The sequence below is a fragment of the Poromitra crassiceps genome (assembly GCF_964638095.1).
Source record: "Poromitra crassiceps genome assembly, chromosome: 17".
NCBI classification, from domain to species: domain Eukaryota; kingdom Metazoa; phylum Chordata; class Actinopteri; order Beryciformes; family Melamphaidae; genus Poromitra; species Poromitra crassiceps.
Window position 1 is genome coordinate 34,934,941 of NC_139635.1, and position 26,464 is coordinate 34,961,404.

The 26,464-nt window shown below is 42.8% G+C and overlaps 2 protein-coding genes across 2 annotated transcripts; one reads left to right on the top strand and one right to left on the bottom strand.

The window, feature by feature from the left end:
* Positions 1–78: 78 nt before the first annotated feature.
* parp2 (poly (ADP-ribose) polymerase 2) lies at positions 79–15,975 on the top strand. Its single transcript, XM_083653863.1, has 17 exons — positions 79–214; positions 1,015–1,224; positions 1,504–1,680; positions 2,282–2,352; positions 3,070–3,120; positions 3,599–3,695; positions 3,951–4,026; positions 4,139–4,241; positions 5,890–6,043; positions 6,875–7,022; positions 7,254–7,317; positions 7,931–8,065; positions 9,508–9,635; positions 9,919–10,018; positions 10,399–10,497; positions 12,920–13,044; positions 14,612–15,975. Exons 1-17 carry the CDS (start codon positions 139–141, stop codon positions 14,772–14,774), a joined length of 1,977 nt encoding a protein of 658 aa, XP_083509989.1. The 5' UTR covers positions 79–138; the 3' UTR covers positions 14,775–15,975.
* LOC310792147 (protein lifeguard 1) lies at positions 15,852–25,023 on the bottom strand. The gene is made up of 6 exons (XM_083653866.1): positions 24,947–25,023; positions 21,452–21,758; positions 21,108–21,308; positions 20,110–20,238; positions 19,341–19,484; positions 15,852–16,143 (listed from the first exon to the last, which is right to left on the bottom strand). Exons 2-6 carry the CDS (start codon positions 21,755–21,757, stop codon positions 16,009–16,011), a joined length of 915 nt encoding a protein of 304 aa, XP_083509992.1. The 5' UTR covers position 21,758; positions 24,947–25,023; the 3' UTR covers positions 15,852–16,008.
* Between the last annotated feature and the right edge of the window lie 1,441 nt (positions 25,024–26,464).

Consider the following 26,464-nt stretch of genomic DNA (forward strand, 5'->3'; position numbering starts at 1 on the left):
GAGTCAACTCAACAATTGAGAGTGATTAATCGTCTCAATAAACGATCTTTACTAGTAACACCACCAGCGGCGAGGGTACTTTCGCGCCCTCTTCCTCACTTGCCCCTTCACCACAGTGTTGTCTTATTTTCCTAAACCATGAAGCGAACAAGAGGGTCGAGGAGTCAGACTCAAAGTGCAGCAGAGAGTGGAGAAGATGTCCAGTCACAAACAGGTTGGTGCTTGTTTGTCGCGGGAAGGCTAGCTTGATAGTTTAGCTAGCTTCACCATTACTTGTGGACTCTCTCGCTCTGTACAGGAGGACATTATCTTTTGTCTGGTCCAACGTTGACAGGCAGCATCAGTTCGTTGCAAAGTACATCAAACAAAACACATTAACTTACTGGAATACACGTGTGTTTTCATTTCGACAGTTCTGTTTGTTTACACTGTCACATAATAAAAATGTATCCATGCCAGCTCCTCTGTCAAGCCCCTCACACAACAGTATCAAGTGTGTTTGGATTCAGATCAAATCCTGTGTATGTTCCATGTGAGGGGTACTAGACTGCACAGGAGCATGTTTTGTCTGTTTGTCCTTTCTCCCCTCCTCACACAACCCAGCAGGCCTTTCATGCTGCACATTTATTAAGATTCAAGAAAGGGATACTGTCCTATGGAATCCCATCTAAGATGAGTTATTGTTAGATATGACTTGGTAACAGTATTATGATAATTCTATTAGCATATATGTTTTTCTAAGTAAGGTAGAGTGAGACCTAACCTATAAGAAAAACAGTCATCCTTATACATAATGCTGCATACCTCCCTTATTAAATGTTTGTGAAATTTAACTAATGCTCAATCTTCTGGGGATTGTGAATAGATTGTGAAGTGGATTTACATTATGTTATGATGTTCAGATGGGGATAATGAAAGGATGCTTTCTGTTCATATGGTCATAAGTAAGCCAGAGTAGAGCAACGCTGTCGTGATGGCAGACCATGGATGTGATGTTCCGCTCTTTGTCATCAGTGTGGCAGTGGCAGGGAGATGAGGGCCAGTGGGAGGCGTACCCTCCGGAAGCCTGCAGCCTCCTGGACGCAGCCGTCTCCTCAGGGAAAACCTCCCTCAGCCTCACTCTGGGCTCTGGAGCCGCCTACCAGGTCGACCTGAAGAAGAAGGTCCAGATCAACCCTGTTACCAAGTACAAGAGGAAGATACGCTGTCACACTGTAAAGCCAGGTGTGTGTGTGTGGCAAAGAAGTGAATAAATATTGACATGGCAAGACAATGTTAGGCTACATCTTTCTGTCATTTTCTACAATAGCATTATTTTAATGGGGGGGAACTCCCTTTGATTTTTCACTTGCATTTTTTTAGATCCCTGTTCTTGTTACCTGCAAAATGCTCTCTATGTTGTTGTTTTTTCAGTTTGAATAATGAAGACAATTTTGTAAGTTTGAAATGTCCAAATTCTTGAAAGTATCTCAAATGTTTCCTCTTTACTCTTTCCCCGTGCAGAAAGTTTGAATGGAGGGAGCGTCTTAACTGCTCAAGATGGGAGTCCGGTACAAGTTAAAGAGGAAAAGCAGGAGAAAGAGGAGCAGCCTGCTGCTAAGAGGCAGAGAGGGCAGGGCAAGAGTCAGAAGAAAACTAAAGCCACACCCAAAGAGGAAATGGAGGGCCATGGTAGTCATGGTACGTGTGTCTCATTTACATCTCTTTTACATGACTTGCCCTGTTGTTGTTGTTGTTGTTGTTGTTTTTGACAACTGTATGCAAACACTAAGAGAGAGAGAATCATGCAGTATGTTTTGTTCAAGCTCTTCTGTCTTATAATATTCTCTCACAGTGTTAGAAACTGAAGTCTATGGAGCAACGAATGATACACGAAATGCACTATAACGTAGGCGTGGGTGATATGGACAAAATCAAATATCACGATATTTTTGACCAAATACTTAATATTATTATTACTCGATGTTGCGATGACAGCTAAAACAGTTTGGTAAGTTTGTAAAATGACGTCGCTTTACTGTAATGCAGCCTTTAAAACCAGGAAAAGACAACACTTATACCATATTACCTTATCCAGGCAAGATCGATATCAAGGCGATATATACTCATATCATGATATCGATATAATGTCAATATTGCCCAGCTCTACCTCAACATAGTCTTTACTGTTGGTTGTTCATGTTGCATCTAATCAGTATAGCGATGGACAGCATGTGGTCATGTCAGTTGTCCCGCTGACTTCATTCATATGTTTTGTGGCTGATCTCTGGCTGTTGCACAGAGGTTGTGAAGACGGTGGTGATGAAGGGAAAAGCTCCGGTGGACTCCGAGTGCAAAGCCAAAGTTGGCAAGGTACGGCCGATTCACACGCTGTTCTCTGGGCTTTCACATCTGGCTGAAGAGCTTTGTAGACTAGAGCATCGCTCCAGTTCCAGTTCCCTTTCTCTGAGCTGCTATACAGTGTTTTGGCCATGTCATCGTTTATGATGCATCAGTCACGGTCTTACTGTTTCATTTCTGGTCGCAAACTGGTTCCATACTTATTGAATTCAATCTACATTTTAGGCATGCAGATGATGCCCCTATCCAAAACAGTTTACACGTGCAAGTTAGAGTAGGTAATTCAGGCGGGTAAAACTGATTCATGCTGTGAGTACATCTTGAAAAAGAAAAATCTCAATCTCATTTTCTATCAATACATACTGAATGACAATATAGAAAGTGCAAATCTACATTAGTACAATTACTAATATGAGAGAACAAACCAAATATATACTGTACATTAGTTTGTTTTTTATGTTGTTTTTTTCCGGTTGCTGTAGATATTGATTTTATGAGAAGTTATATAGTCATAACAAAGAAAGTGTAATCTGATTGCTAGCTAGTAGATTATTTACAAATAGGCATTAGGCATACATACAGTATAATAGTATTTTGTATCCCTATGAATGTCCTTCATAATTGTTCTGTGAAGTTGTAGTTCTTTTTTGTATTACGCCAGACAGGAGGTAGAGCAGGCGCAGTTACCTCAGATTCATTCACATTATTGGTCATCTCTCTTCCTCCTAGGCCCATGTTTACAGTGAAGGAAATGACGTTTACGACGTGATGCTAAACCAGGTAAAATATTATATTTAATATTCAACAAGCTTTCTCAACTGCATCTGCCAAATCATTTGATATCCAGTAAAACAGGGTTGAGGATCATTTTCTGTCACTCATTGCCACAAGTAAATTATTCATAAGTCAGTCCTCATTAATTTAGTCGATACTGTTATCATCATGATTATTATACATTGTATGTATGAACACATTTTTTACTGTGTTTTTATATTAACATCTCGACTATTTTCACCTACAGTGGACATTCAAAATGAAATGCAGTGTTTCAATATTGTTTATTAATATTATTTTATTTATTTAATTATTCATTGAGAAAATTACAATTGTGACATGTAATTATCAATGACTAATAATGCAGGCCTAATCTAGCCAATCTAAAAAGAAATGAAGTGAAGGCGGTTTCATCATAACTATAGTTTCAGTTGAGTTCACATCCAGTCCTGCACTCATCACTTCCTCTGTTTGTTTTTTACAGACAAATCTCCAGTTTAACAACAATAAATACTACCTGATTCAGCTTCTGCAAGATGACAATTCCAAGGCCTACAGTGTGTGGATGAGATGGGGCAGAGGTGGGTTTTGTGCTGATGATGGTGTTCTATATTTGATTGATATTTAATATTATTTTAGTTGGCATGGGAAATGAACACCTGCCAAATACTGGACAATTCTAGCTGTGGCTTGTCACCAGAATGCTGCTATGTGAAGGTTCTTTTCCACTCTAAAAGCCAAACTGACTGATGAAACGCTTCAGTTGAGTTGCCGCTGTGGTGAGTTAATTGCCGCTTGGCGTTTTCATAATGGCGGTCTGTCCTTTGTTTGTGCAGTGGGTAAAGTGGGACAGAACAGTCTGACAGCCTGCGGCGGCGACCTCCTGAAAGCCAAAGACTTCTTCAAGAAAAAGTGAGATTGCGCCATTGGAAAATTAGTTTTGAGTGTGTGTGTGTGTGTGTGTGTCACATGGAAGTGGGTTTTGTGAAATTCTGAAACGGGGTTTGTTTATTTTTTGCCACAGGTTCCTCGACAAGACGAAGAACGAGTGGGAACACCGGGCGAGCTTTGAGAAAGTGGCTGGAAAATATGACCTGGTGTTCATGGACTACAGCGCCGATGTCAAGGCAAGATTCATGTCCATGGATACTGGACAGTGTTGCTAACTGCTCTTGCTAACCGCTCAACCTTTGTCATATCAAGGACCCTAATCTAATCCGCATTAGAGCTCCCTCAATTTGACGAGATTTTGTCTCAGACAAAAACCTGAGAATATGTTTTATTCTCGAATTCCATGACTGTCTGTATTGCAGGTAGAGAGATAACGGAGAGACTATGATCACCTTGCAATGGGATCACACCAGTCAACTGGAAACCTGTCAAGTTTTGTGACTGCAACTTGCACGGTTTTGATGCTATTGCGCTAACCAAATCTGCACAGACAGACAGACAGACAGACAGACAGACAAACACCTGGCAAAATACTCAAAACGGCTTCTGTGGTAGTACCCGTAGTTCATCCATCCTGTTCGCTCACTCCCCTCTGTTTATTAGTGGCCGGGCCAGCGAAGCGGCAGGGCCACTTCTTGTATTTGCCTGTATTCTTCTTCTTCTTCTTCTCCCCAGGAAGTCAGACTTCCCATGCATGAATATAAACCAAACTTTGCACAAAGGTCCAGTCCCATGCCAAACTAAGTTGACGTGAATTTGGCGCCTATAGTCCTGATGGTGGCGCTACAGCGACCGTCTAAAGTTTCAAACTTTGAAAATTCATAACAAATCAGGCATATGGGCTACGGCTTTGGCACTTTCACCGAAATGTGTGCCCAAATGAGGAGAAACTTTTGTACGCTGCAACCTATGGCCAATTATGAAGTCTAAAGACCGCAAAACTGCAAAAACTGTAATTCTTCTTCTCCCAGGAAGTCAGACTTCCCATGCATGAATATAAACCAAACTTTGCACAAAGGTCCAGTCCCATGCCAAACTAAGTTGACGTGAATTTGACGCCAATAGTCCTGATGGTGGCGCTACAGCGACCGTCTAAAGTTTCAAACTTTGAAAATTCATAACAAATCACTAATCAGGCATATGGGCTACGGCTTTGGCACTTTCACCGAAATGTGTGCCCAAATGAGGAGAAACTTTTGTACCCTGCAACCTATGGCCAATTATGAAGTCTAAAGACCGCAAAACTGCAAAAACTGCAAAACTAATTAAACCCTACTCCCACATTTTTTCTTCAAACGACACCAAACTCCAGCATCTGCATCGTTCGACTGTCCTCCACAAAACTATCAAACAGATATTTGATAGATCAAAAATTGAGCCCACAGTGCATCAAAATGTTTTACTGTAAATGGTACTTTAAACAGCTAATGCAAATTCTTGCTAAATAAAGCTTGAATCTCCACTGATCACTGATGATGTCATCAGTGATGTCATCAGTTTTGTGACATCACTGATGATGTCATCTATAAATCGCTCAGCCTTCCTCTCCATAACATCAGCTCTGCCTTCTGCCCCAGCCCTGTCATGAACTGCAGTGTTCGAAGCAGACTGGATTGCATGCAGCAGATGATAGAAAGCTCATCCATAAGAGACTTGAGACTTGACTTGGACTTGTGACTAAAGACTTGAAACGTGAATTGGACTATAGCTAAAAGACTTGAGACTTGCCCGGGCCACGACCCATTGCTGCGCAGCAGCTATAATATTGACATTGGTTGTCTCTCTTATCAGTAGGTAAAGTAGATGTATCTCTCACTGTTCCAGGAGGAGAGCCAGACTGAGGTGGACGCTCTGCCCAAGAAGAGGACCTCCAAGCTGGACGTGAAGCTCCAGTCGCTCCTGGAGCTCATCTGTGACCTGAAGGCCATGGAGGAGTGTGTGCTGGAGATGAAATTTGACATCCGCAAAGCTCCTCTCGGTCAGTTACAGTAAACAGGCATGTTATAGCAGATTGAGGAACATGAAGAATGTAGGACAACCATTAGTCTCCTATAGAGACACTGCATGAAATAGGCCACACCCATCACGGGGGAAAAGCTCAGTTCATTTCCACACACCAGCGTCATTTTCCTTGAATTAAACATAGCTAAAAGCTGTTGTGTGGTGGGCTGCGCAGACAACAAATGTAAAAAAACGCCAGTTAAAGTTTTTTTTGTACTCCTGAGCAAAACAAGGAAGCCATTGAGAATTGGCGAGAAGAAAAATGTGGATCTAGCTGTCAAGAAGTAAGTTGGAGTCTTCATCTTCCGTATATACAATCTTTTTGTGCAACACGCAACCATGCACGTGACATAGGAGAACACCAGGATTGGAGGGGGGCTTTCTGTTTTCCCCCGTCTTGGGCGTGGCTTCTGAATGATGACGCGTTTTGCAGTGTCTCTATTGGTTGTTTGTCCGGGGGGGGGGGGGACTTGAAAAAAGTACACGTTACTTCCTTGTTACATCCCTGATGAACCAATTATTAATATATGATAGGTTTGCACAGTTGATCATGTATAATAAGTTGAAATAAGATGCAAAAGATGCTATAAAACAACTTGGAACAACATGGAAGACTAATGATTATAATTCATAATCGTGTTCCCAATATCCGGCAAAGATAATCGGGATCATCATTGTGCTGCCCCAGTATGTAAGATCCTGCTGGAGACAAACCAGTGGTCTATATATTTGTCAAACCTTATATTGTTGTGTTTTCTGACTGATGATTCATTGCCTCTAAATGAGGTATGTCTCCCTCTACCTGTAGGCAAGCTGACCTCAGAGCAGATCCGTGCGGGGTACGCGGCGCTGAAGAAGATCGAAGAGTGTCTGAAAAAGAAGAGCAGCAGCAGCAGCAGCCGTGACCTGCTGGAAGCGTGCAACCAGTTCTACACACGCATCCCACATGACTTTGGGTACGGAATATAGCAGCAGTTAGAGGATCCACTCAATCTGATGAGGCTGGGGCTTCTCTTCCCGCAGGGGCAACACATTACCATTAGAAGTGTCCACTCTAGACGCTTTGAATATGAGCAGCCGTGAAATTTCATATGTGATGTAGGGAGTAGATGTTTAGTATGACTGGCGTTCAAAGTGTTTCATTTGTAAGTAAGTATTCTTAACCTATATATGATCTAATCTTCCAGGTTGAAAACTCCCCCACTCATCCGCACAGAAGACGAGCTGAAGCAAAAAATTGCTCTGTTGGAGGTAGAGGAGCTCTGCGTCTTTTAACTTAGTAGGAATCACTTACAGCACAAACACACCAGACGTGGAAGCGCCTGGAAGCACAGCCAGTTTCCTTTCCCATGTTAACAGATTAAACCGCTCAGACCATTGTCAGCTTTGGCGTCTGGTCTATTTTTTGCGCAAATGTGTCATGCCGGGCAGGAAGTCAGTCACAAGAACGGCATAGAGAGCATCCCAGTAACTTGTCAAAATAAAACGCCCTGATTGATTGGCTGCCCAGCTTACATATTTGTCAGTGGTGTGTCTACACTTTTACAATGGATATGTCTAAACAGACAGCGAGAGAGACGAGCACAGAGAGAAATGAGAGAGAAAGGGAGAGAACCAAAGTGAAAGTGTAGAGGAGCAGAGCAAAGCACGTCTGGTGTGAACGGCCAGGCCTCTGCTCCAGCGTGACTTTACGCTTCGCGGTGCTTCCGGATTTGGTGTGTTTGAGGCGTTAAGAGTTATTACTATTAATTTAACCTTCTTCTGGTAGCGTTAAGTGACCTACCTATTTCCTCTAAGTCATTCGCTTGTAAAGCAACATCTTCCCCAAGGTATGTACTGTATGTTTTTCCCCCTCCTCCTTCAGGCGCTGTGCGACATCGAGATAGCAGTGAAGATGTCCCGCTCCAGTGAATTCAGCGACGAGCATCCACTGGACAGACAGTACCACTCACTCCACTGCCAGCTGCAGCCTCTGGAGTCCAGCGGCCACGAGTACAAGGCCAGTGTCCAATGCTACCGTACTCCTTTTTTTTTATATATATATTTTATTTTCATATTTTAAATTTGTATAGAACACAAACAAGACAAAACAGACAAACAGGCTCAGACACAGGGCAAAGAAAGGAAAAACAAAACAAAAAATATATAATCAACATTACAAAGTGGTGCCGCCAGCCACCTAAGGTTCTTATGTTCTTGTAAACGATATACTTGGGATCTCACTCAAGGGGTCTATGGGAAGCCAGCCGGGCGAGTCACTCGTGACCCAAAACGGGTCCCAGATAGTCACAGACTTTCTAAGTGCATTGGTTCTCAGGAACCTAAGTCTCTCCATGCGTATAACAGAGGTCATGTCCGTCAACCACAATTGGAAAGAGGGTGGAGAGGGAGATTTCCATTCCTTCAGAATTTGTTTTTTGGCAACAGTTGTCCCCAGTGTCAGAGATTGTTGCACAGCTGTAGGAAAGTTCAGAGAGGACTCTGAGCAGCCGAAGATGGCGAGTTCTGCCTCCGACTGAAGGGCCACCCCGTAGGCCTTAGAGTACCAGTCAAATATTCTGGCCCAGAATGTCCAATGCTACTCTTAACTGTTGAATGGTACCCAAAGTTGGTCTGTTCCGCTGTTAATACATTCCACACGATCAGAGGATACATGTATAAACCAACCAACAGTCATTTGTGCAATCCAGGGCGAATGTCCTCAAGTCAATCAAACTGTAAGAAACTCAATTTGCTCTTGACCTGTCTATTGTCTAATAGTACCAAATCAACAACTAGGCCAGTTAAATTGTCCTAGGCAGTAATCCAGTCTGCTGTATCCTGTAATTAGTGATTCAGCAGGTTATGAAACTCCTTTAACATGTCTAAATTTGAAGTATCTAAATTAAAAAAGAACTTAAAGGAACTATTGGCGAATCGGCGATATACCTCATTTTATTGCTGTGTGATATACATGTTTTTCATATTCCTGGGGATAACTGGCCAGATGTAACGTCAAGATATTTCCAGGGCAGCTACCGTGGAGTTTGATAGCAGAAAATGCTTCAGCGATTGAAAATGTAAATGGAACGTTTCCGTCTCAGTGCCTCAATCAAAGAGCCGCTATTTTGCACCGACGTTCAACAACATACAGGGAGAAATCCATCGTAGAAGAGGAGAGCGACAAGTTTCTCCATCCGCAGCTGCCTCAGTATGCCAGAATGCAATGCAGTCAGCCACAAACACAAGACATGATGTTGCGTAATATTTTCATGAGCTAGATGTTTACGTACTGTGGCTAGCTTTATTTATAGTTCCATTCCCATACGCCATTTAATTGACAGCAACACCTTCAGGGGGAGTGAGTACACCGCAAAATGTAATGGTTGAAATGAAAGTTGCTCTAAGGTGCTGCAGACAGCTTGTGTATCTAAAGTGATGTCTCCTCCCGTCTGTGTGCAGGTGATAGAGAAGTATCTCCGGTCCACTCATGCCCCGACCCACAGCGACTACACCATGAGCGTGCTGGACATCTTCTCCGTGGACAGGGAGGGGGAGACCAGCAACTTCCTCTCTCAGATGCACAACAGGTAATAGCAGAAGTGGAGTTAGTGTTTGTTCATTGACGCTTTACCTCAGCCCTTTGTTCAATAACGTTATTGTTTTAGGTCGTCTCGGATGAAATCTTGCCTCTAAAACTGTGGCGATTGTGATGAGGTGTCAATGAAATGATGGTGTTGACAATGATGATTGTGTGTGTGTGTGTGTGTGTGTGTGTGTGTGTGTGTGTGTGTGTGTGTGTGTGTGTGTGTGTGTGTGTGTGTGTGTGTGTGTGTGTGTGTGTGTGTGTGTGTGTGTGTGTGTGTGTGTCAGGACTCTGCTGTGGCACGGTTCCCGCCTGTCGAACTATGTTGGCATCCTCAGCCAGGGGCTCAGAGTGGCCCCTCCTGAAGCCCCCGTCACTGGCTACATGGTAGGATGGAGGGACAGTCTTTTCTTTTCTTTTTTTCTTTATCATTCATTAAATTAAATTGTGCAAACTGCAAAGCAAATTCTCTGAGGGACAATAAATGTTTCATTCATTCATTCATTTCTTTGTGGTACTCAATCACTCATTTGTTGTTGTTGGGGGAATGAAAATGTTGCTCTTGAAAAAAAGTGACTCCTGTGCACGGCACGGAAATGTTTTGATTTGCCTGCCAAATATGAACATATTTATTATAGAATCGACTTTCGAGTGATGCATTTAATATTAAGTATTAATTATTTAAAGTGATAATTCACATGAATGTGATGGAAAGAAATATATTGACGTAATTTTTTCTCTCTTTTCTTTTCTTTATTTTGGTCTAGTTTGGTAAAGGAATCTACTTTGCTGACATGTCGTCAAAGAGTGCCAACTACTGCTTTGCCAACCAGCGCAACAACGTTGGGCTGCTGCTGCTGAGCGAGGTGGGTGAGGGTTTCAAACATACACAATCATTTCACTTGTCAAGCACAGTAACTGCACAGAAATCTGCCTTAGTGGCAACGGTTTTGACGTTTGGACAATTTAGTATGTCAAAGTGTCTGCCGACACATGATAGTACAAATAGACAAAAATAATTATTATACATTTTTCCTAGAAACGTACTATCTGTTTTCAATGCTATTTTGTGTATATACTATCAACAGCCTGTTTGATACAGAGCCTCCCATGGTCAGAGAGAAGGTATGGTGGCCAGCAGGGCCCAAGTCTAAAAGCCCCTGACACACCAAGCTAATTTTTGTGCGTCGGCAATGTCTGGGCCGTCGGTGAGCGTCTGTGGCCCCAGTGTTTGTGGTGTGTCCCACACTGTTGGCTGTAGTCGTGCCGTCGGTGAGAGAAGTCACTCTGATTGGCTGGTCAGCTGGTTAAGCGAAGCAGTGCACGAGAAGAGAGGGCACGCACAAAACATTCTCACTTTTCACCTTCATCTCATCTGATCATTCCAACACACGGATATTTTCACGACCACGTGGCCTTCAGGAACGCCCCTTGAGGCTGTCGCTGCATGATATCCCATTTAGGGGTGGGAATCGCCAGATACCCCACGATACGATATTATCACAATACTTAAGTCACGATACGGATACGATAGTATTGCGATATGCTAGTATTGGGATATATTGAGTATTGCGATTAGGGTTGTGCGATGTCACCTAAATAACCATCACCATGGTTCCACAGTGAAACATCGCGATGGACGATGGCATCGTCGTTGACGGGGCATGGGGTTAATTAATGATTTTTATGTCCATGTGGTGCCGTTTGGCTGCGCCACTGCAATGTACGTTCATGTTTACAACAGGACAGCTGAGCTCTACATGTCATGAGAGACCAGCGGACTTGGATAGGCTACTACTACAGCACAGAGCCAGGCGATTCAAACAGTAGGCTATCACTACCAGCAATATTGAAAGGTGTAAATCAATCAAATGTTAACGTTACAGATAATGACCAACAACGTGTGTGTGTTTAATTTAACTAGCTGGCAGAAAAGGGGCAGAATTACTGGTGGCTAACGTTAGATTTGTGTGGGCTCAGTTTTGAACCTAACATTGGGTTACGTTAAGGAGAGATAGAAACACAGCAGCAGGCAGCCTGTACACAGTATGTAATGGAGAGAGTTCCTGGAAACAGGCGAGTTGAATTCACAGTTGAAGACTTGTAACATTACTCACATTGGGTTGAAAACAGGAAAGAACGTGAAGTTTCTTCGTTCTTAACATTTTCACAACACAACCGACTTCTGCTTATCTTCTCTTCCTCTCCGCTTTACTGCTTCTCTGAACTGGGGATAAGGTACGCTTTGCCGCTTGTTTAATGCCGCCCGTGCGTCCCCAGTGTGTCGCGGTTGAGTGGAGATAGCCTTTTTTATTATTAAATCTGCAAAAAGTTTATTCGAACAGATAATCACGATGGTCCGATGTAGAAGGGTCAGAGGTCGATGGGGGTTGGCCCATCGACGATGGTCGATGCCATCGTCCATGGTGCCAACCCTAATTGCGATATTACAATATATTGTGATTTATTACCTTTTATCAACTGCAAATTATGTCCCCCAAAAGAAGCTTTGTCAAGGATTGTCAAGCACAGACTGACCAACACTGTCATAAAAGCCTGTCATAAATGTTGCATGCACTTGACATTTTGTATAATAAAATATCACGATACTTGGCATTCGATGCGATACGATATATTGGCCACAAAATATCGCGATACTATGCTGTATCAATTCCCCCCTACCATTTAGTCTGGCTTCTCCTTAATTTTCTGACTCCACCTCTTCCTGCCTTCCACATGCAAAAGAGCAGCAGACAATGGATGATTGACTGTTTATTCATACTGGATATTCAATTTGATGTACACATCTTCACTCCTGTGGGACATTATTAAAGATTGTTAACTGAACTCTTGGACAGACCCTTTTCACGGGGGCCATTTTGTGTCGAAAAGGCAGGGTAAACAGGTGCAAGCAACACACTAATGAGGGTTTCCAATTCCAAATTCCAATCACGGAAGTGGAAACCCTCATTAGTGTTTTGCTTGCACTTGGGTTTACCCTGCCTTTTCGACACAAAATGGCCCCCGTGAAAAGGATCTATTGCTGCGGTCTTTCTGACAGAAGACTTAGGCCAGACTCGTATACACCAGCAGTCAATATACATACAGTATATTTCACATCAAATGTTATTGTCTAGTGTGACATGTGACCCTTCCTGACTGTTCTGTAAATAACCACTAAGGAGGCTGATATAAACAGTGTTTCTTGGTGAGCAGCTGTTTAGGAGGGGGCCAGGTGTGATGCAGCACTGCTTGAGTCTCCATGCTGGTGTGTGTGTCTGGTTGCAGGTGGCTCTGGGAGACAGTAACGAGCTGCTGGATGCCAACTACGAAGCCCAAAAGCTGCCTGCCGCAAAACACAGCACCAAGGGCCTGGGCCAGACGGGACCCCATCCCGACAACTCTGTCACTCTGTAGGTCTCTCTCACTCTGTAGGTCTCTCTCACTCTGTAGGTCTCTGTCACTCTGTAGGTCTCTCACTCTGTAGGTCTCTCTCACTCTGTAGGTCTCTCTCACTCTGTAGGTCTCTGTCACTCTGTAGGTCTCTGTCACTCTGTAGGTCTCTCACTCTGTAGGTCTGTCACTCTGTAGGTCTCTCACTCTGTAGGTCTGTCACTCTGTAGGTCTCTCTCACTCTGTAGGTCTCTCTCACTCTGTAGGTCTCTCTCACTCTGTAGGTCTCTGTCACTCTGTAGGTCTCTCACTCTGTAGGTCTGTCACTCTGTAGGTCTCTCTCACTCTGTAGGTCTCTCTCACTCTGTAGGTCTCTCTCACTCTGTAGGTCTCTGTCACTCTGTAGGTCTCTCACTCTGTAGGTCTGTCACTCTGTAGGTCTCTCACTCTGTAGGTCTGTCACTCTGTAGGTCTCTCTCACTCTGTAGGTCTGTCACTCTGTAGGTCTCTCTCACTCTGTAGGTCTCTCTCACTCTGTAGGTCTCTCTCACTCTGTAGGTCTCTGTCACTCTGTAGGTCTCTCACTCTGTAGGTCTGTCACTCTGTAGGTCTCTCACTCTGTAGGTCTGTCACTCTGTAGGTCTCTCTCACTCTGTAGGTCTCTCTCACTCTGTAGGTCTCTCTCACTCTGTAGGTATGTCACTCTGTAGGTCTGTCACTCTGTAGGTCTCTCTCACTCTGTAGGTCTGTCACTCTGTAGGTCTCTCTCACTCTGTAGGTCTGTCATTCTGTAGGTCTCGCTCATTCTGTAGGTCTCTCACTGGACTGACTTCATGCAGGTGTTGTTACACAGCCAGGGTGTAATTAAGGTTTCCAAATATGTCTTCATTGTCACAAAGTTTTGCACGGACTTTCGTTTCTACCATAATTGTCTGCCATTCTCTGTAACCTGATTTGTTAGAAAAAGTACATAATTAGTAGTGGCACCACTCTTTTACAAACCTATTTGTCGGTGGCCATTTTCTACCAACCTGTCGAAATGTCAGTGTTTTATTCCCAAAAGGTGGCATATGGAGTAGAGCCACTTCCCCCAAAGTCAGAGTGGCAAGTTCTGAATTCAGTTTGCTCTGTAGTGACTCGTACTCTAATGCAGCGGTTCCCCGACCTTTTCTGACAAAAATGTGTGGCCCACATCCGGCCGTAAACAATACAGAGGCCAAAGAATGTGTTCTCAGAGCACTTTTTATTTTAATGATAAAGGAGCTGTCCATCAGCACCACGCAGGAATCTGAAACTAAAGTGAGGGGCTGTCTGCAATAGGCTAATTAACGCATAATTGATTACAAATTAAATACTGGTATCTTTCACTATGGAGAAATTTGTTCTCATACATAATCATATTTTTTAATTCCACCCCTCCACCCCCAAAGATATCGTAATGTTGATTTGGCGGCCCACTTACAAACCAATCCAGATCCACATCTGATCCAGTGTGATTTAGTGTGACTGGTACAGTTTTTCATTTCTTGCTCTGTTCTCATTTGGCCCACCCTAACCTCTCTCTCTCTCTCTCTCCCTCTCTCTCAGCGATGGCATGACGGTGCCGATGGGACCCGGTGTGAAGACGGGTGTGGGTAAGGACGGCGGTTACTCCCTCCTCTACAATGAGTTCATCGTCTACAACCCGGCCCAGACCCGCATGAGGTACCTGCTGCGGGTTCAGTTCAACTACTCTTCTTCACTGTGGTGAGGCCTGGAACACAATAGAGAGGCGTATTGCGCGGACGGGACAGAGCAGACTTCAGAGGAGGATTTCTTTCCACAAAGCAGGGTTGATATATTAGTCATTCTTCATGTACAGTTAGATGCTGTATATCTGTTGGTTTCTTGGGGGGCGTAATTGAAAGGTTAAACTTGCAGCTGTTCAGACCAATAACTGGTATCTGGGGATATATATATATATATACATATATATATATATATATACACACACAGTATATATATATATATATACAGTATATATATATATATACTGTATATATATATATACTGTATATATACTGTATATATATATCTCTTTTTCAGAAATGAAGAATACTAATTTTCTCACTGTTTTTGAAATTATACACTGGCGTTTCCAGCTTGTTTGAAAGACCCAAGGGTTATAATGAAACTCACTATGAAACACATAAATGAGCACGTGAATGTTCAGTTAAAGTAAGAAAAAGAATGTCATAATTGTTTTTTCCAGCAGTAGGTAGTTGGGATTTTCTCTGGTAATCCGGCCTCCTGACACCTGTCGGATATTTCTGAATGCTTCTGGGTTAGTAGAATGAGACTGTATATAGTTAAAGGTTGCAGGTTGACTGTACTGTTGTTGAAGCCTGTGGTAAGGGTGAAGAGGGAATATGAAGCGATTTGATATGAGGAAAATCTTGAACATTTTGCACTACTTTCTGCCCGTGCTCATTTGTGAGCATGTGTTTATATCGATTGAGGCTGTATTGTACAGTAACTGGTGGTTGTTGCAGCGACAACAGTGTTTTTCTTTTCAATTTGAGTATGTATTCAACACAAAGGCCTTATGGAGCTTATGGATTTTTCAGTGTTCAACTTATGACGTCATGTTGTGAACTTCCACAGACTTTTTGGACACGACTTGCATTTATATTACAGTCTAAATTTCACAACAAATGTGTCTTAATATTGAAATTGATTTGTGATTTTGTATGTGTTTTACAAGTTGACAGGTCAAAAACCTTGTGGGGGTTAACATCCAATACTCAAAAAAAGAGAGAGAGAGAAATTCAGCAAAACATTTTGTTGATTTAAAATGTTTTTTAATTGAAACAGAAAAAAACAAGGTTCTGTTGATAACCATTCATTCATTCCTTGTATGTCGGTGAAAACAGGATAAAACTATATACAAAATAAAGGACATTTTCATTGTGGGTGCACTGTGTGTGTGTGTGGTGTTCCTATGTTCACCTCCTCCCCAAGAGGTAGAGGAAGATGAGGACGACATCCAGGTAGATGATGAGGGCAGCGTTGACATATTCCTCTGGATTCAGCCGGTAGCTCATCGTCCCCATCAGCAGCTGACAGTCGATCACCAGAAACTGACAGAGAGACATTTATATTAGAGAGAGTCTTTATTTTGTCTCCATCTTTGTTGCTCAACCTCATTCCTGCTGTGTTTCTGCACTGCACTCCCTAGAGATCACCTGTCAATCAAACAGTTTGACTTTCTGTTGATGCAGTTTTAGTTCCTGTAGGTGGAAGCATGCTGACGTAAGACTAAGCCATGTTGGCTCTCGCTTCTCATTCTAACTACCCAGTTCTTCTTCCATATATTCCAAACCAACTGCTGTTGCTGCCGGAAATGTAAAACGCATCACTTCCTGTGTGGCAGAGGATTTTCCCTACTGACAGGCAGGGCTGAGTTCATCACCGACAACGTGTAGCAAAACGTTTTTTCTACGGAAATGGTGGTGCGTTGAACACCCTGTTGTGTTATGGAAGCGTTGCACCTAACTGTTGGGTTTGTATAGACCAAATCACCGTGACGTCACCATGTAAACAAATTTACTTCCGGGTACCACTTGGGGAAGGCGGCAGGTTTAAATGTGCGTGTTGTCAAATAAATGCTGTCAAACCCTCTCGTTTTCGGCCGACTACTTTCAATTTAAATGGTTAAACGGTTGGTAAACATGCTTGTCCGACGTATCTAGCCTTTCTTCTGTGTTTGTTTTATGTAGTGTTAGCTAGCTAATAACGTTTGTTTGTCTGTCAAACTCGCTGTTTTTTTGCAGAGTCGTTAACGTTACAGACAGAGTAACCTCGCGTCACCAGGCTCTTCTCGGCGAGAAAGAGCCTGGTACAGACAGAGCTACTGACGCCACGTCAATTTAATTTAGCTTCAAGTCTACTCTAGTCTGGTCCAACAGGTAAATTAGCTAGTCTGGTCTCCACTAACGTTAGTGAAAGTGTTGTTATGAATGATATTAAACAACAACACAACACGGACGAACCATTTTTGTCTTCTTTGTCTGTTTTTGTCTTCAACACGTCAGTTTGTGCCGTCCACCGCCATTATAATGTGTGGACCTCAGGGGTACCCAGAAGTAAATGTAAACATCCCGCTGATTTGGTCTATACACGCTGCTGCTGCTGATTGTGTAACACCTCTGACACACTCGCCAAACGACAGACAACCCCAGGTGCAAAACGCTGCACACCCTTTTAAGATTGAACACACCCCAGGTGCTCAGAACAGCAGATGTAAAAACTTTCATGAACTGGCTATATAGGCTGAGTCACTATTATGTCATATCAAACAGACATTTATATGAAAATGTTGTGGACAATTACTTTAATACAGGAATGTGTGGTTGGTGGTGAATAAAGTTAGATTTGAGGTTTAATCTGTTTCAGTTGAACGTTGCTTTGCATACGAGAGTCGGCTGAACGCCTAAAATGCAAATGTATTCCATCCATTGTTTGACCCTTGCACTCACACTTAGTCAGTGGCGTAACGAGTCAACAACGCTGGGCCCCAAGGCAAGATGGTAAAGTGGGCCTGCCCATCACAATGCACAACAGACAGCCACGCTACAAAATCTGGTGTCTGAGCAGCAGAACAACAGATATACATATTCGGTGACAACGCACTTTCTGTACATTTTATATCCTCTTAATAGAATACATTTTTCAAAGATAGACAGGATAGGGTTATTAAGGGTCAATGTACTCAGGACAAGTCTGAGCACAGCTGGGATCACTGGAGACAGTAAAATGATACTGTATGTTAGGAAGCAGTGAGATAGGAGAGCACAGAAATCCTTCAGATTGAAACAGTCAAGGTCACTTCTCACACCACAGCTTGAGAAATGCTACTGGCACAAAATTCCAGAAGATAACCAACCATAAACTGATATTCAACTCAGATCATTCTTCTGTTTTTTATGACATTATTTCTGAATTAAAGTAGCCTACTATGTTTGTGGACTCCTAATTTACCATCTTCCCCAGCATCGCCGGCAACCTGGAAATTCCACGACAGCACCTTGACAGTATAATGTAAAATACTATGTGAAACGATGTTATGTTGTATGTATTATATTATTTATTTGGTGAATGAATGATGTATGTGACACCATGGAGCAGACATTAGCTCATTGAGTAATATATAGGCTACTTACAAGGCTTACTGTGAAAACGTGACTGCATGTATGTCGTCAGTCTGGAGATTTTTATGATATGATAGTGGTGAGATAAAGAGGAGGGGCCGTGAGCATTACCTGCAAATATGGTAGTTACGCCTCTGCACTTAGTATTGGTTACTTGTAACAAGATTCAACTTGTTTTACTGCTGCAGTGAGTTGCTCCGGATGTTACATGGCAGAAGTGAAAGTGCTTGTCGAGGCCACAGCTAACCTCACTCTAAACCTCCTTGATGTTTTGACAGCAGTCTACAGCTCTGGTAACATGGGAACTCGCAAAACACAGAGCTGGTCTGAAAACAGGAAGAATAACGCTGAAGTGGAGGAGTTGGACGTGCTTTCCCACAATGAAACTGTTACTGTGGTGCTAAACATCAACGTCAAGGATGTACGTATGGGTAGCACTCACCAACTTGAAAAAGGACAGGCACAGTGCCTCAATTTCAACTATTTATTTTGGCCATCAAACAAAATGTGCTAATGTTTCGGCCTAATCGCCCTTCATCTGAGCACGCCCATACATCCTTGGATGTTGTTTTTTGAAGAAAGAATAATAATTAGGGGGCGCCTGTAGCTCAGGGGTAGAGCGGGTTGTCCACTAATCGCTTTGGATCAAAGAGGTCGGTGGTTCGATTCCCGCCTCCTCCAGTCTGCTTGTCGAAGTGTCCTTGGGCAAGATACTGAACCCCAAATTGCTCCCGATGGTGTGTAGGCACCCTGCGTGGTAGCCTGCCGCCATCGGTGTATGAATGGGTGAATGTAGACTACCTACTGATTGTAAAGTAGCCTGCCGCCATCGGTGTATGAATGGGTGAATGTAGACTACCTACTGATTGTAAAGCGCTTTGGATAAAAGCGCTATATAAATGCAGGCCATTTACCATTTTACCATAATTATTTTATTCCGTTTTTACATATTATTACATGTTATAACATGTAATAACTGTTGGGGGGACGCTCTTATCCAAAGCACACCACAGTACCATGAGTGCATCTAAATGGTATCAGTCACTACCAGTTGAGCTAACCAGAGCCACAGATGTTTATATTTGTATAGCCCTTCAGACAGTTTTATTGTTATTTTTCTCCCTTACCAGTGAGTAGAGCAGAGCTCCCAGACATCCATAGACGATATGCATCATGTGGGAGGAGTAGAAGGTGCAGAAGATCCCGAAAATAATCAGGTCCACCAGCAGAATCAGCAGAACGCCAGACCACACGGTGAAATCATAACGAGTCTGCAGGCAACAGACAAAGACCTGGGTGAATTCTCTGTGCTGACCAAATACAGCTTTGCAGTGAAAAGGGCCCAGAATGATCCAAATCTTTTTTTTACAAAGTGTTCGTTTTCAAATCAGTGTAAAAGATTAATGATAAAAGTAATAGATAAACATTTGATTCCACACAATCTCAATATCTGAGGCAGGATTTATTTTGCAACTACTTAAATTCTGCATGTTTCTGCAAAGGACGTAGAAAAAAATGCATGTTGAAGTTGTCTTACTTGTCCAAAATATACTTGTTTTATACGGGGGGAGGACATTATCTATAGCCTCATTTTCCTGATCTTGCATGGTGTTTCATGCTGCATCAGATATGGATTTTATTTACAAAAGACACAAACAAACAAAAAGAAAAATCTGCAATTTCCTACAAGTGACCTCTCTTGTTTGAAACTGATTTATGGCTTTTAATTTAGGCAAATTCTTCATTGTAGCGTTTTCAAAATGTAACTTAGTCCTTGTTTGATAAAATGCTTTATTTATATAGCACCTTATATACATAGCCTAATGTACCCCCCCACCCGCCCCCGCCCAAGACGGGGACAGATAGCGTTTGGAAAGGCAACCTTGTGTGTCTGACCTGTGCTGAGAAGGCGATGATGACCATGGTGATGACGAGTGTGGCTGCCATAGTGATGACAACAGCAGTGGTGTTGTGGAAAGATGCGGCGGTTCCCACCATGTACGACAGACTGATGGTGACCACAGCCTGTACGCACAAATAACTGGGTCAAAACTCTGGAAGATCAACTGGAACAACTGTTTCTGCATTGTTTCAGGTTAACTCTCCCTCTTCCACCCTGCATTTCAAAATGTGCCCCTCCCCACCGCCCCCTTTCAGCCATTTGGCATGAACAAGAATACACACACACACACACACACACACACACACACACACACACATACACTTGACCTCCAAGCCAAATTTCAGCCCTCTGCCCCTGTCATCCTGCGTTTTGAAATCCCCCCCACTGCCGCCGTTTTAGCCAATTGGCATGAACACAAACACACAGCTTCACACACAGCTTCACACACACATACACACACACACACACACACACACTTGACCTCCAAAATTGTGCCCGCAAAATCAGTGGTTATCCTTTTTCATGTCAAGGACGCCTAAACTAACACAAACTAATTAGACCACGGACCATTTGATAAGATTTTGTCCCAGGGTCCCCCATCTGATAAGATGTTTGCTTTTAGATGTTTTATTACAGAAAGTGCATGAAGCCCATGGCCAAAAACAATCACTGTCATTGTGTTACTTATGGATGGAATTATATATAGTGAAAATAAATGATTCCCCTTTTTGCTGGGGACCCCCTGGAACCCCCTCAAGGACCCCAGGGGATGCCTGGACCCCACTTTGACAAACCACTGCGCTAAATGGTGAGAAACGTTTTGTGGATCAACCGACCAACCGACTTATAGAGCTGCTGCTGGTCGCAGCAAAAAAATATCAGTAGGCCTATGCGTCATTAAAACAACATTTTGGTGAAGCCCTGTTGTGGTCATGTTTGCCGCATCAGAGTGTTTGGATGTGCTCTGCTGCTGTAGGTGTTTGTGACCCACCAGGCCCACGATGTTCCAGGGGTGCCGCCTGCTGAAGGTCCTGCAGCAGCTGAGGCTGATGGCCACCACCACAAAGACCATGTAGGAGCTGAGGTAGAGCCACAGGTTGCTCTGCACGGCCGCCTTCACCACGCTGGAGAAGGTGAACACACACACCACACTGAAGGTGAACAGCAGCTGCAGCGTCACTATGCTGAACACCTGAGCAGTGAGCAGGGAGAGAGGAAGGGACAGAGGGGATAAAAAAACAACACAAAAGTCGTGTTCGGAATTTGTTCACTCATTTTCCCTTTTTCCCCGAATACAGATAGGCCTAACTGCTGATACAAACTGCTGATACACACCTTTCTAACGAACGCCATTCGCACCGTCTTGTTGTCAAAAGAAGACGAGTCTAGAAGTGGTGACGCCTCTGGTGAGAATCCCGGCATTATATCGCTGAAAGACTCGTATCCCGCGGCAGTTTGGGTGGTACAGATAATTGTGTGGGTTTTGGGTTCGGGGTACATGGGCGGGGCATCAGAGTAGGGGGGAGGGGCGTAGAGTGTTGGGGCGTAGGGGGGAGGGGCGTAGGGCGGCGGTGCGTTCGGGAAGGAGCCGGGCTCATCCTGTGTCTCTTCAGAGGCCAGGAGGTTCTCTGTGTCCGACATGCTGCAGGAGAGAGAGAGAGAGAGAGGCGGAGTCAATCCACTTTGACTGAAACAGACCACATATTAGTAGTACGGGGTTCCCACTTCCCCACATGTCATAGGATTTTACTAATTCCATGACTTTTCCAGGCCTGGAAAACAAGACTATTCCAGGCCTGGAAAAGTCATGGAATTAGTCAAATCCTTGAAAACTTGAACGTTTTAACCTTCCACATAATGTAACATAAAAGCTGTTATATTCTCTGTACCTGTTGACCTAACATATCTCTAATATGTGTCGATTTTAGTGCTCCTTCTATTTTTTTATATATATCTTTTTTAATTGGAAATTCATGTTTTATTTCAGTAGCTGGAAAAGTCAAGAAAGTGGTGGCAAGAAGGCTCAGCAGGCCAATATAAACAGTAAATAGAAAAAAGGAGCTTCTTGATGCTTATAGAAGGATTTAATAAAGAAGTAATGTACAGTTATACTTATTCAGTTAATACAAAGTACATCTTCAAACTAGGACCCTTGTGCCCTTGTCCTAGTTTGAAGATGTACTTTGTATTAACTGAATAAGTATAACTGTACATTACTTCTTTATTAAATCCTTCTATAAGCATCAAGAAGCTCCTTTTTTCTATTTACTTATTTCAGTAGCTTCCATGTAATGTGATGCAGTGACTCTAAAGCACTAAAATCCAATATAAAGGGGTGTGTCCTATTCGCGGCCCCAAGTGGGGTCGCCTGAAATTTTGAAACAATATATAATAAGGGGCCGATATCTACACGCACACGCACACGCAGCTCGGCCGCTGCGTGGCCTTGCTCACTTCGCATCACTGATGACATCCATGTCACTGATGATGTCACAATGCCTATGACATCATCAGTGATGTCATAAGATGATTTTCGTCAATAATGATGTCACTGATGACATCACTGGGAAAAAAATGGTATTGTGTTTGGGTTGAGGCAGGCATAAAGTCACTGAGTAAGGGAGGCAAAACTGTTGGGTGCGACTGTGGATAAAACACTATCTTGGTCCACTCACATTCATAATGTAGTATCTAAAATGAGTCGTAATATATCCAACATCAGAAGAAGTACTTACCTGCTAAATGAGAATACTGTTCAATTATTAATTCAATCCCTAGTCTTATCACATCTTGACTACTGTGCAACAGTTTGGTCCAGTGCGTCAAAACAAGAACTTGTTCAATTACAGCTGGCTCAGAACAGAGCTGCGCGGCTTGCTCTCCGCTGTTCAATTCTAAGCAGTGTTGAAGGAATGCATGCCAGGCTGTCATGGATGAGGGTGGATGACAGACTGGCATGCAGCCTTATAAGGTTTTTAAGGAACATTCACATTTCACGTAAACCAGGTTTTTTGTTTTCACAGCTTCTACCTACACACGATAGACATGGCTATAGCACCAGACAAGCTTTGGGCAGTCGTTTTACCTTGCCTTTACCTAGAACCAATGCCCTTAGGAAAGCGGTCATGTACAGAGCTGTGGCACTTTGGAATTGTCTCCCCCCATATCTCACTGTGCTCTCTAATAAGTTCACTTTTAAAAATAAGCTAATAGAATCTGTCTTGAGTCAAGAACTCAGATTAGGTCCGACATAACCTTCCTTGATTAACAGACCTGCTATTTGTGTGACTAATTTTGTTTATGACCTCACGTTTTGGATTAATTTGATTAACTAATCTGCTATTTGAGTGTTATGTATACTGACCTGCTGTCAACTTCTTGTTTATGACCTCACCTTTTTGATTAATTGATTAACTGATCTGCTATTTGAGTATTATGTATACTGACCTGCTATCAACTTCTCTTGTACAGCGACTAATTGTTATTTGTGGATGATTGTATGATTGTATGTTGATGTGGACCCCAGGAAGAGTAGTCTCCACTAAAGTTAAGACTAATGGGGATCCTTTTAAACAATAAACAATCAACTGAGGTTAAGGTTAGAGCAAGCTTACAGTCAAGGTTGTTAATGAAAGATTAGTTAATGCTTTTAAGTAGTTAACCATTAAACCACTAACTAACCGTGATTTATTGTACCAATGTAAAGTGGTAACAAAATACTTGAGTTAAATGTCAGTACAGTACCTCAAAATTGTACTTAAAATGATGGACCTGTTTCACAGCAGCCAGTTTGTGTCTAAAAGTGAGGGTAAACACAGGTGCAATCAAAACATTAATAAGGGTTTTTAACTTCCAATCCATTTAGGTGTTCCAGTGCTGGGGCCCTCATTAATGTTTTGCTTGCACCTGCGTGTTTACCCTGACTTTTAGATGCAAAATGACTGCTGTGAAAAAGGCCCATTGCAGTTGATGTTCACTACTGTAGTTGTGAGTGTGGGAGAGATGTCTCTGTGTTTTAGGTGTGATGATGTATCCACTCAGATCTGGTAAGTGGTTGAGGCAGGATGTGGACGGGTGGTCATGTGACACCAGATCTTCCTGTTGAACCTTCACTTGATAATGGAAATGAGTCAGTTCCCAACCCCCCATTTCTAATAACATCCAATGTTTTGCCCTAAATGAGACTTCCATCAGATCCTGCCCGTCTGTTCCATCAGATCCTGTCTGATGTGAAATAAAATGTCGTGATTTCTACTGAGAGCAACAACAAAACACACACCAAAAAGGAGAGAAAAAAAGAGCTGTACTGCTAGCATGTTTCCTGGGAATGGAAGAGGAAGTCCAACTGCTTCTGAAAAATAGTTCAGGTTTTGGATTTATATATTCTCTATATTTGTCATGATAGCTCACAAAACTCTCAGACTGGATTGGTTTGTTAAAATATACTTTTACTCTCATAAGAAAAAATCCTGTTCGAGCCAGTGAAGAGCTTTCAGTTTTAGTAGGTTATATATGGCCATGTCTGTTAAAACAGCATGAAACATTATTTTAGTATCGTCCACTATTTTAATTCTATTTAATCTTTGATGAGTTAACTTCTATAGCCTATAAGATAGCTTAGTGCAGTTGCCACTTCTTTAATTCAGCTGAGTTGAAATGTAAACAGGGATGATTTTTTTTTTATGAATCAGTTTAAGTAAATATACAGGTACATAAACAGTATATTTGCTCTGGTGTGGAGTGAAGTATGAGAGTATTCCCCTAAAGTGGAAATACTTTTAAGTACTTAATGCTTGAATAAGTGAAGTACAAGTTGAATCCTCTTCTTACCTTTGTAGCTGGACACACTCGTCTGAAGAACGACTGAGCGCAGGTCTGCCAGAGAAAAGAAGACTGCTCAGAGCGTTCACCCCGTGGTGCTGTGTGTCATTTACGGTATTCTACCATGCCGTGGTGTAGGGTTTCACTTCCTGATGCTCTGTGGATAGGAGCAAAAAACAAAAGCCCCATCTCATCTCAGAGGACTCAAAATGGGGAAGTTGGAAACTCTACGGTTGCTTCACACTCTTTTGAAATCACTGGTTGGTAGTCTGAGGAATTCCATCCAGGGCGTTGTTGAGGTGGTTCCAGGGGCTCCACATAGCAAAGAGCAGAGTGGTCCACCTTCACTGTTATTTCATTATTTAGACATCAGCACAATCAAAGTATATTAAGTATTCAAATTACTTTCTGATCATGGCCTTCACTCTGCTCACTGTGGTTATCATCCACTTGAGGACAAAATCACAAATTACAATGGACAAGAAATCTTTGTCAGATGAAGCTACTTAGAGGTCTTATCAGATGTTTTTTGACCTGAATACGTTTGGGAACCTGTCACATGTTGCCAGGCAGAATTGTTTGTGGTATGTTTAGACTAGATGAGGTCCACTATTCGACAAGTAGGGCTCCTATTCTGATAGAAATGACATCTGGAATTAAAAGTCACACATTGTAATTGATATTGTTGACAGTAACATTTGGTAGAATAGAATAGAATGTATTTTGTAAATACAGTACTGAACAATGAATATCAGGTAAGTATTGTTTTCTATTTTTGGGGGGTGGTCAATTTTTTTCTTTTATAATGTGAAGTGGAACACAGTAAACACAGTTTCAGTCCAGCGGGTCTCTGTGGCGAGGGGAGGTGGTGACCTGATTCTGTTGTTTGAGAGGGCTTGGATAAGCTCGGTGAGGTCCGGTGTGGGTCCAATGGAGGCATCCAGAATCTCCAACTGTCTTAGATTCTGCAATTGGTCTTCCTCTTTTAAATTTGTATGCCGAAGTTTAAGGCTCCTGAGCTTTGGGAAGTGTTTTGATCCCAAACGTGAGGGCCATGGGTCCAAGTGAAGGTGGAGGAGATCTGGAATGGCCATTGCATACTTATCAATTGGCGGACCCTTGACAACGGTGAGTGTGGTCAGTTGATGGAGGTCCCCCAACCATTTCTTCAAGGCACAAGGAACATCATCATACCCATCATCAGTAGGATTACCATAAGAATATAAGTAGCTACTTGTGGAACACAGAAGAGTCTGCAGGTTAGGGAAGAGCCTCATGTTTTCTGGCAGCAAAGGCTTCTGATAGTCAACAAGCTCCAGACTGGTCAAGGCTGCAGCAGATCCTTCTAGGGGGGAGCGATCAGTGTGCAGAGAAAGAGATGCCTGACCCATAGACCATGAGAGATGCTTCAGCTTAGGCATGCAGGTAATGATGCAGTGTGGAACATCTGACCTGTGTCTCAGAGTCCTCTGCTCCCGTTATAATGACAAACCAGAGATGTCAGTTTGGTAAACTGTGAGACAACGG

Coding starts and splice junctions, on each gene's coding strand:
- LOC310792147 (XM_083653866.1), bottom strand. CDS start 21,757: ATGTCGGACACAGAGAACCTCCTGGCCTCTGAAGAGACACAGGATGAG. Junction 20,239..21,107: donor CCTGGAACATCGTGGGCCTG/GTGGGTCACAAA, acceptor TTGTGCGTACAG/GCTGTGGTCACCATCAGTCT. Junction 16,144..19,340: donor GAGCTCTGCTCTACTCACTG/GTAAGGGAGAAA, acceptor TCTCTCTGTCAG/TTTCTGGTGATCGACTGTCA.
- parp2 (XM_083653863.1), top strand. CDS start 139: ATGAAGCGAACAAGAGGGTCGAGGAGTCAGACTCAAAGTGCAGCAGAG. Junction 3,696..3,950: donor GTGGATGAGATGGGGCAGAG/GTGGGTTTTGTG, acceptor TTGTTTGTGCAG/TGGGTAAAGTGGGACAGAAC. Junction 4,242..5,889: donor ACTACAGCGCCGATGTCAAG/GCAAGATTCATG, acceptor TCACTGTTCCAG/GAGGAGAGCCAGACTGAGGT.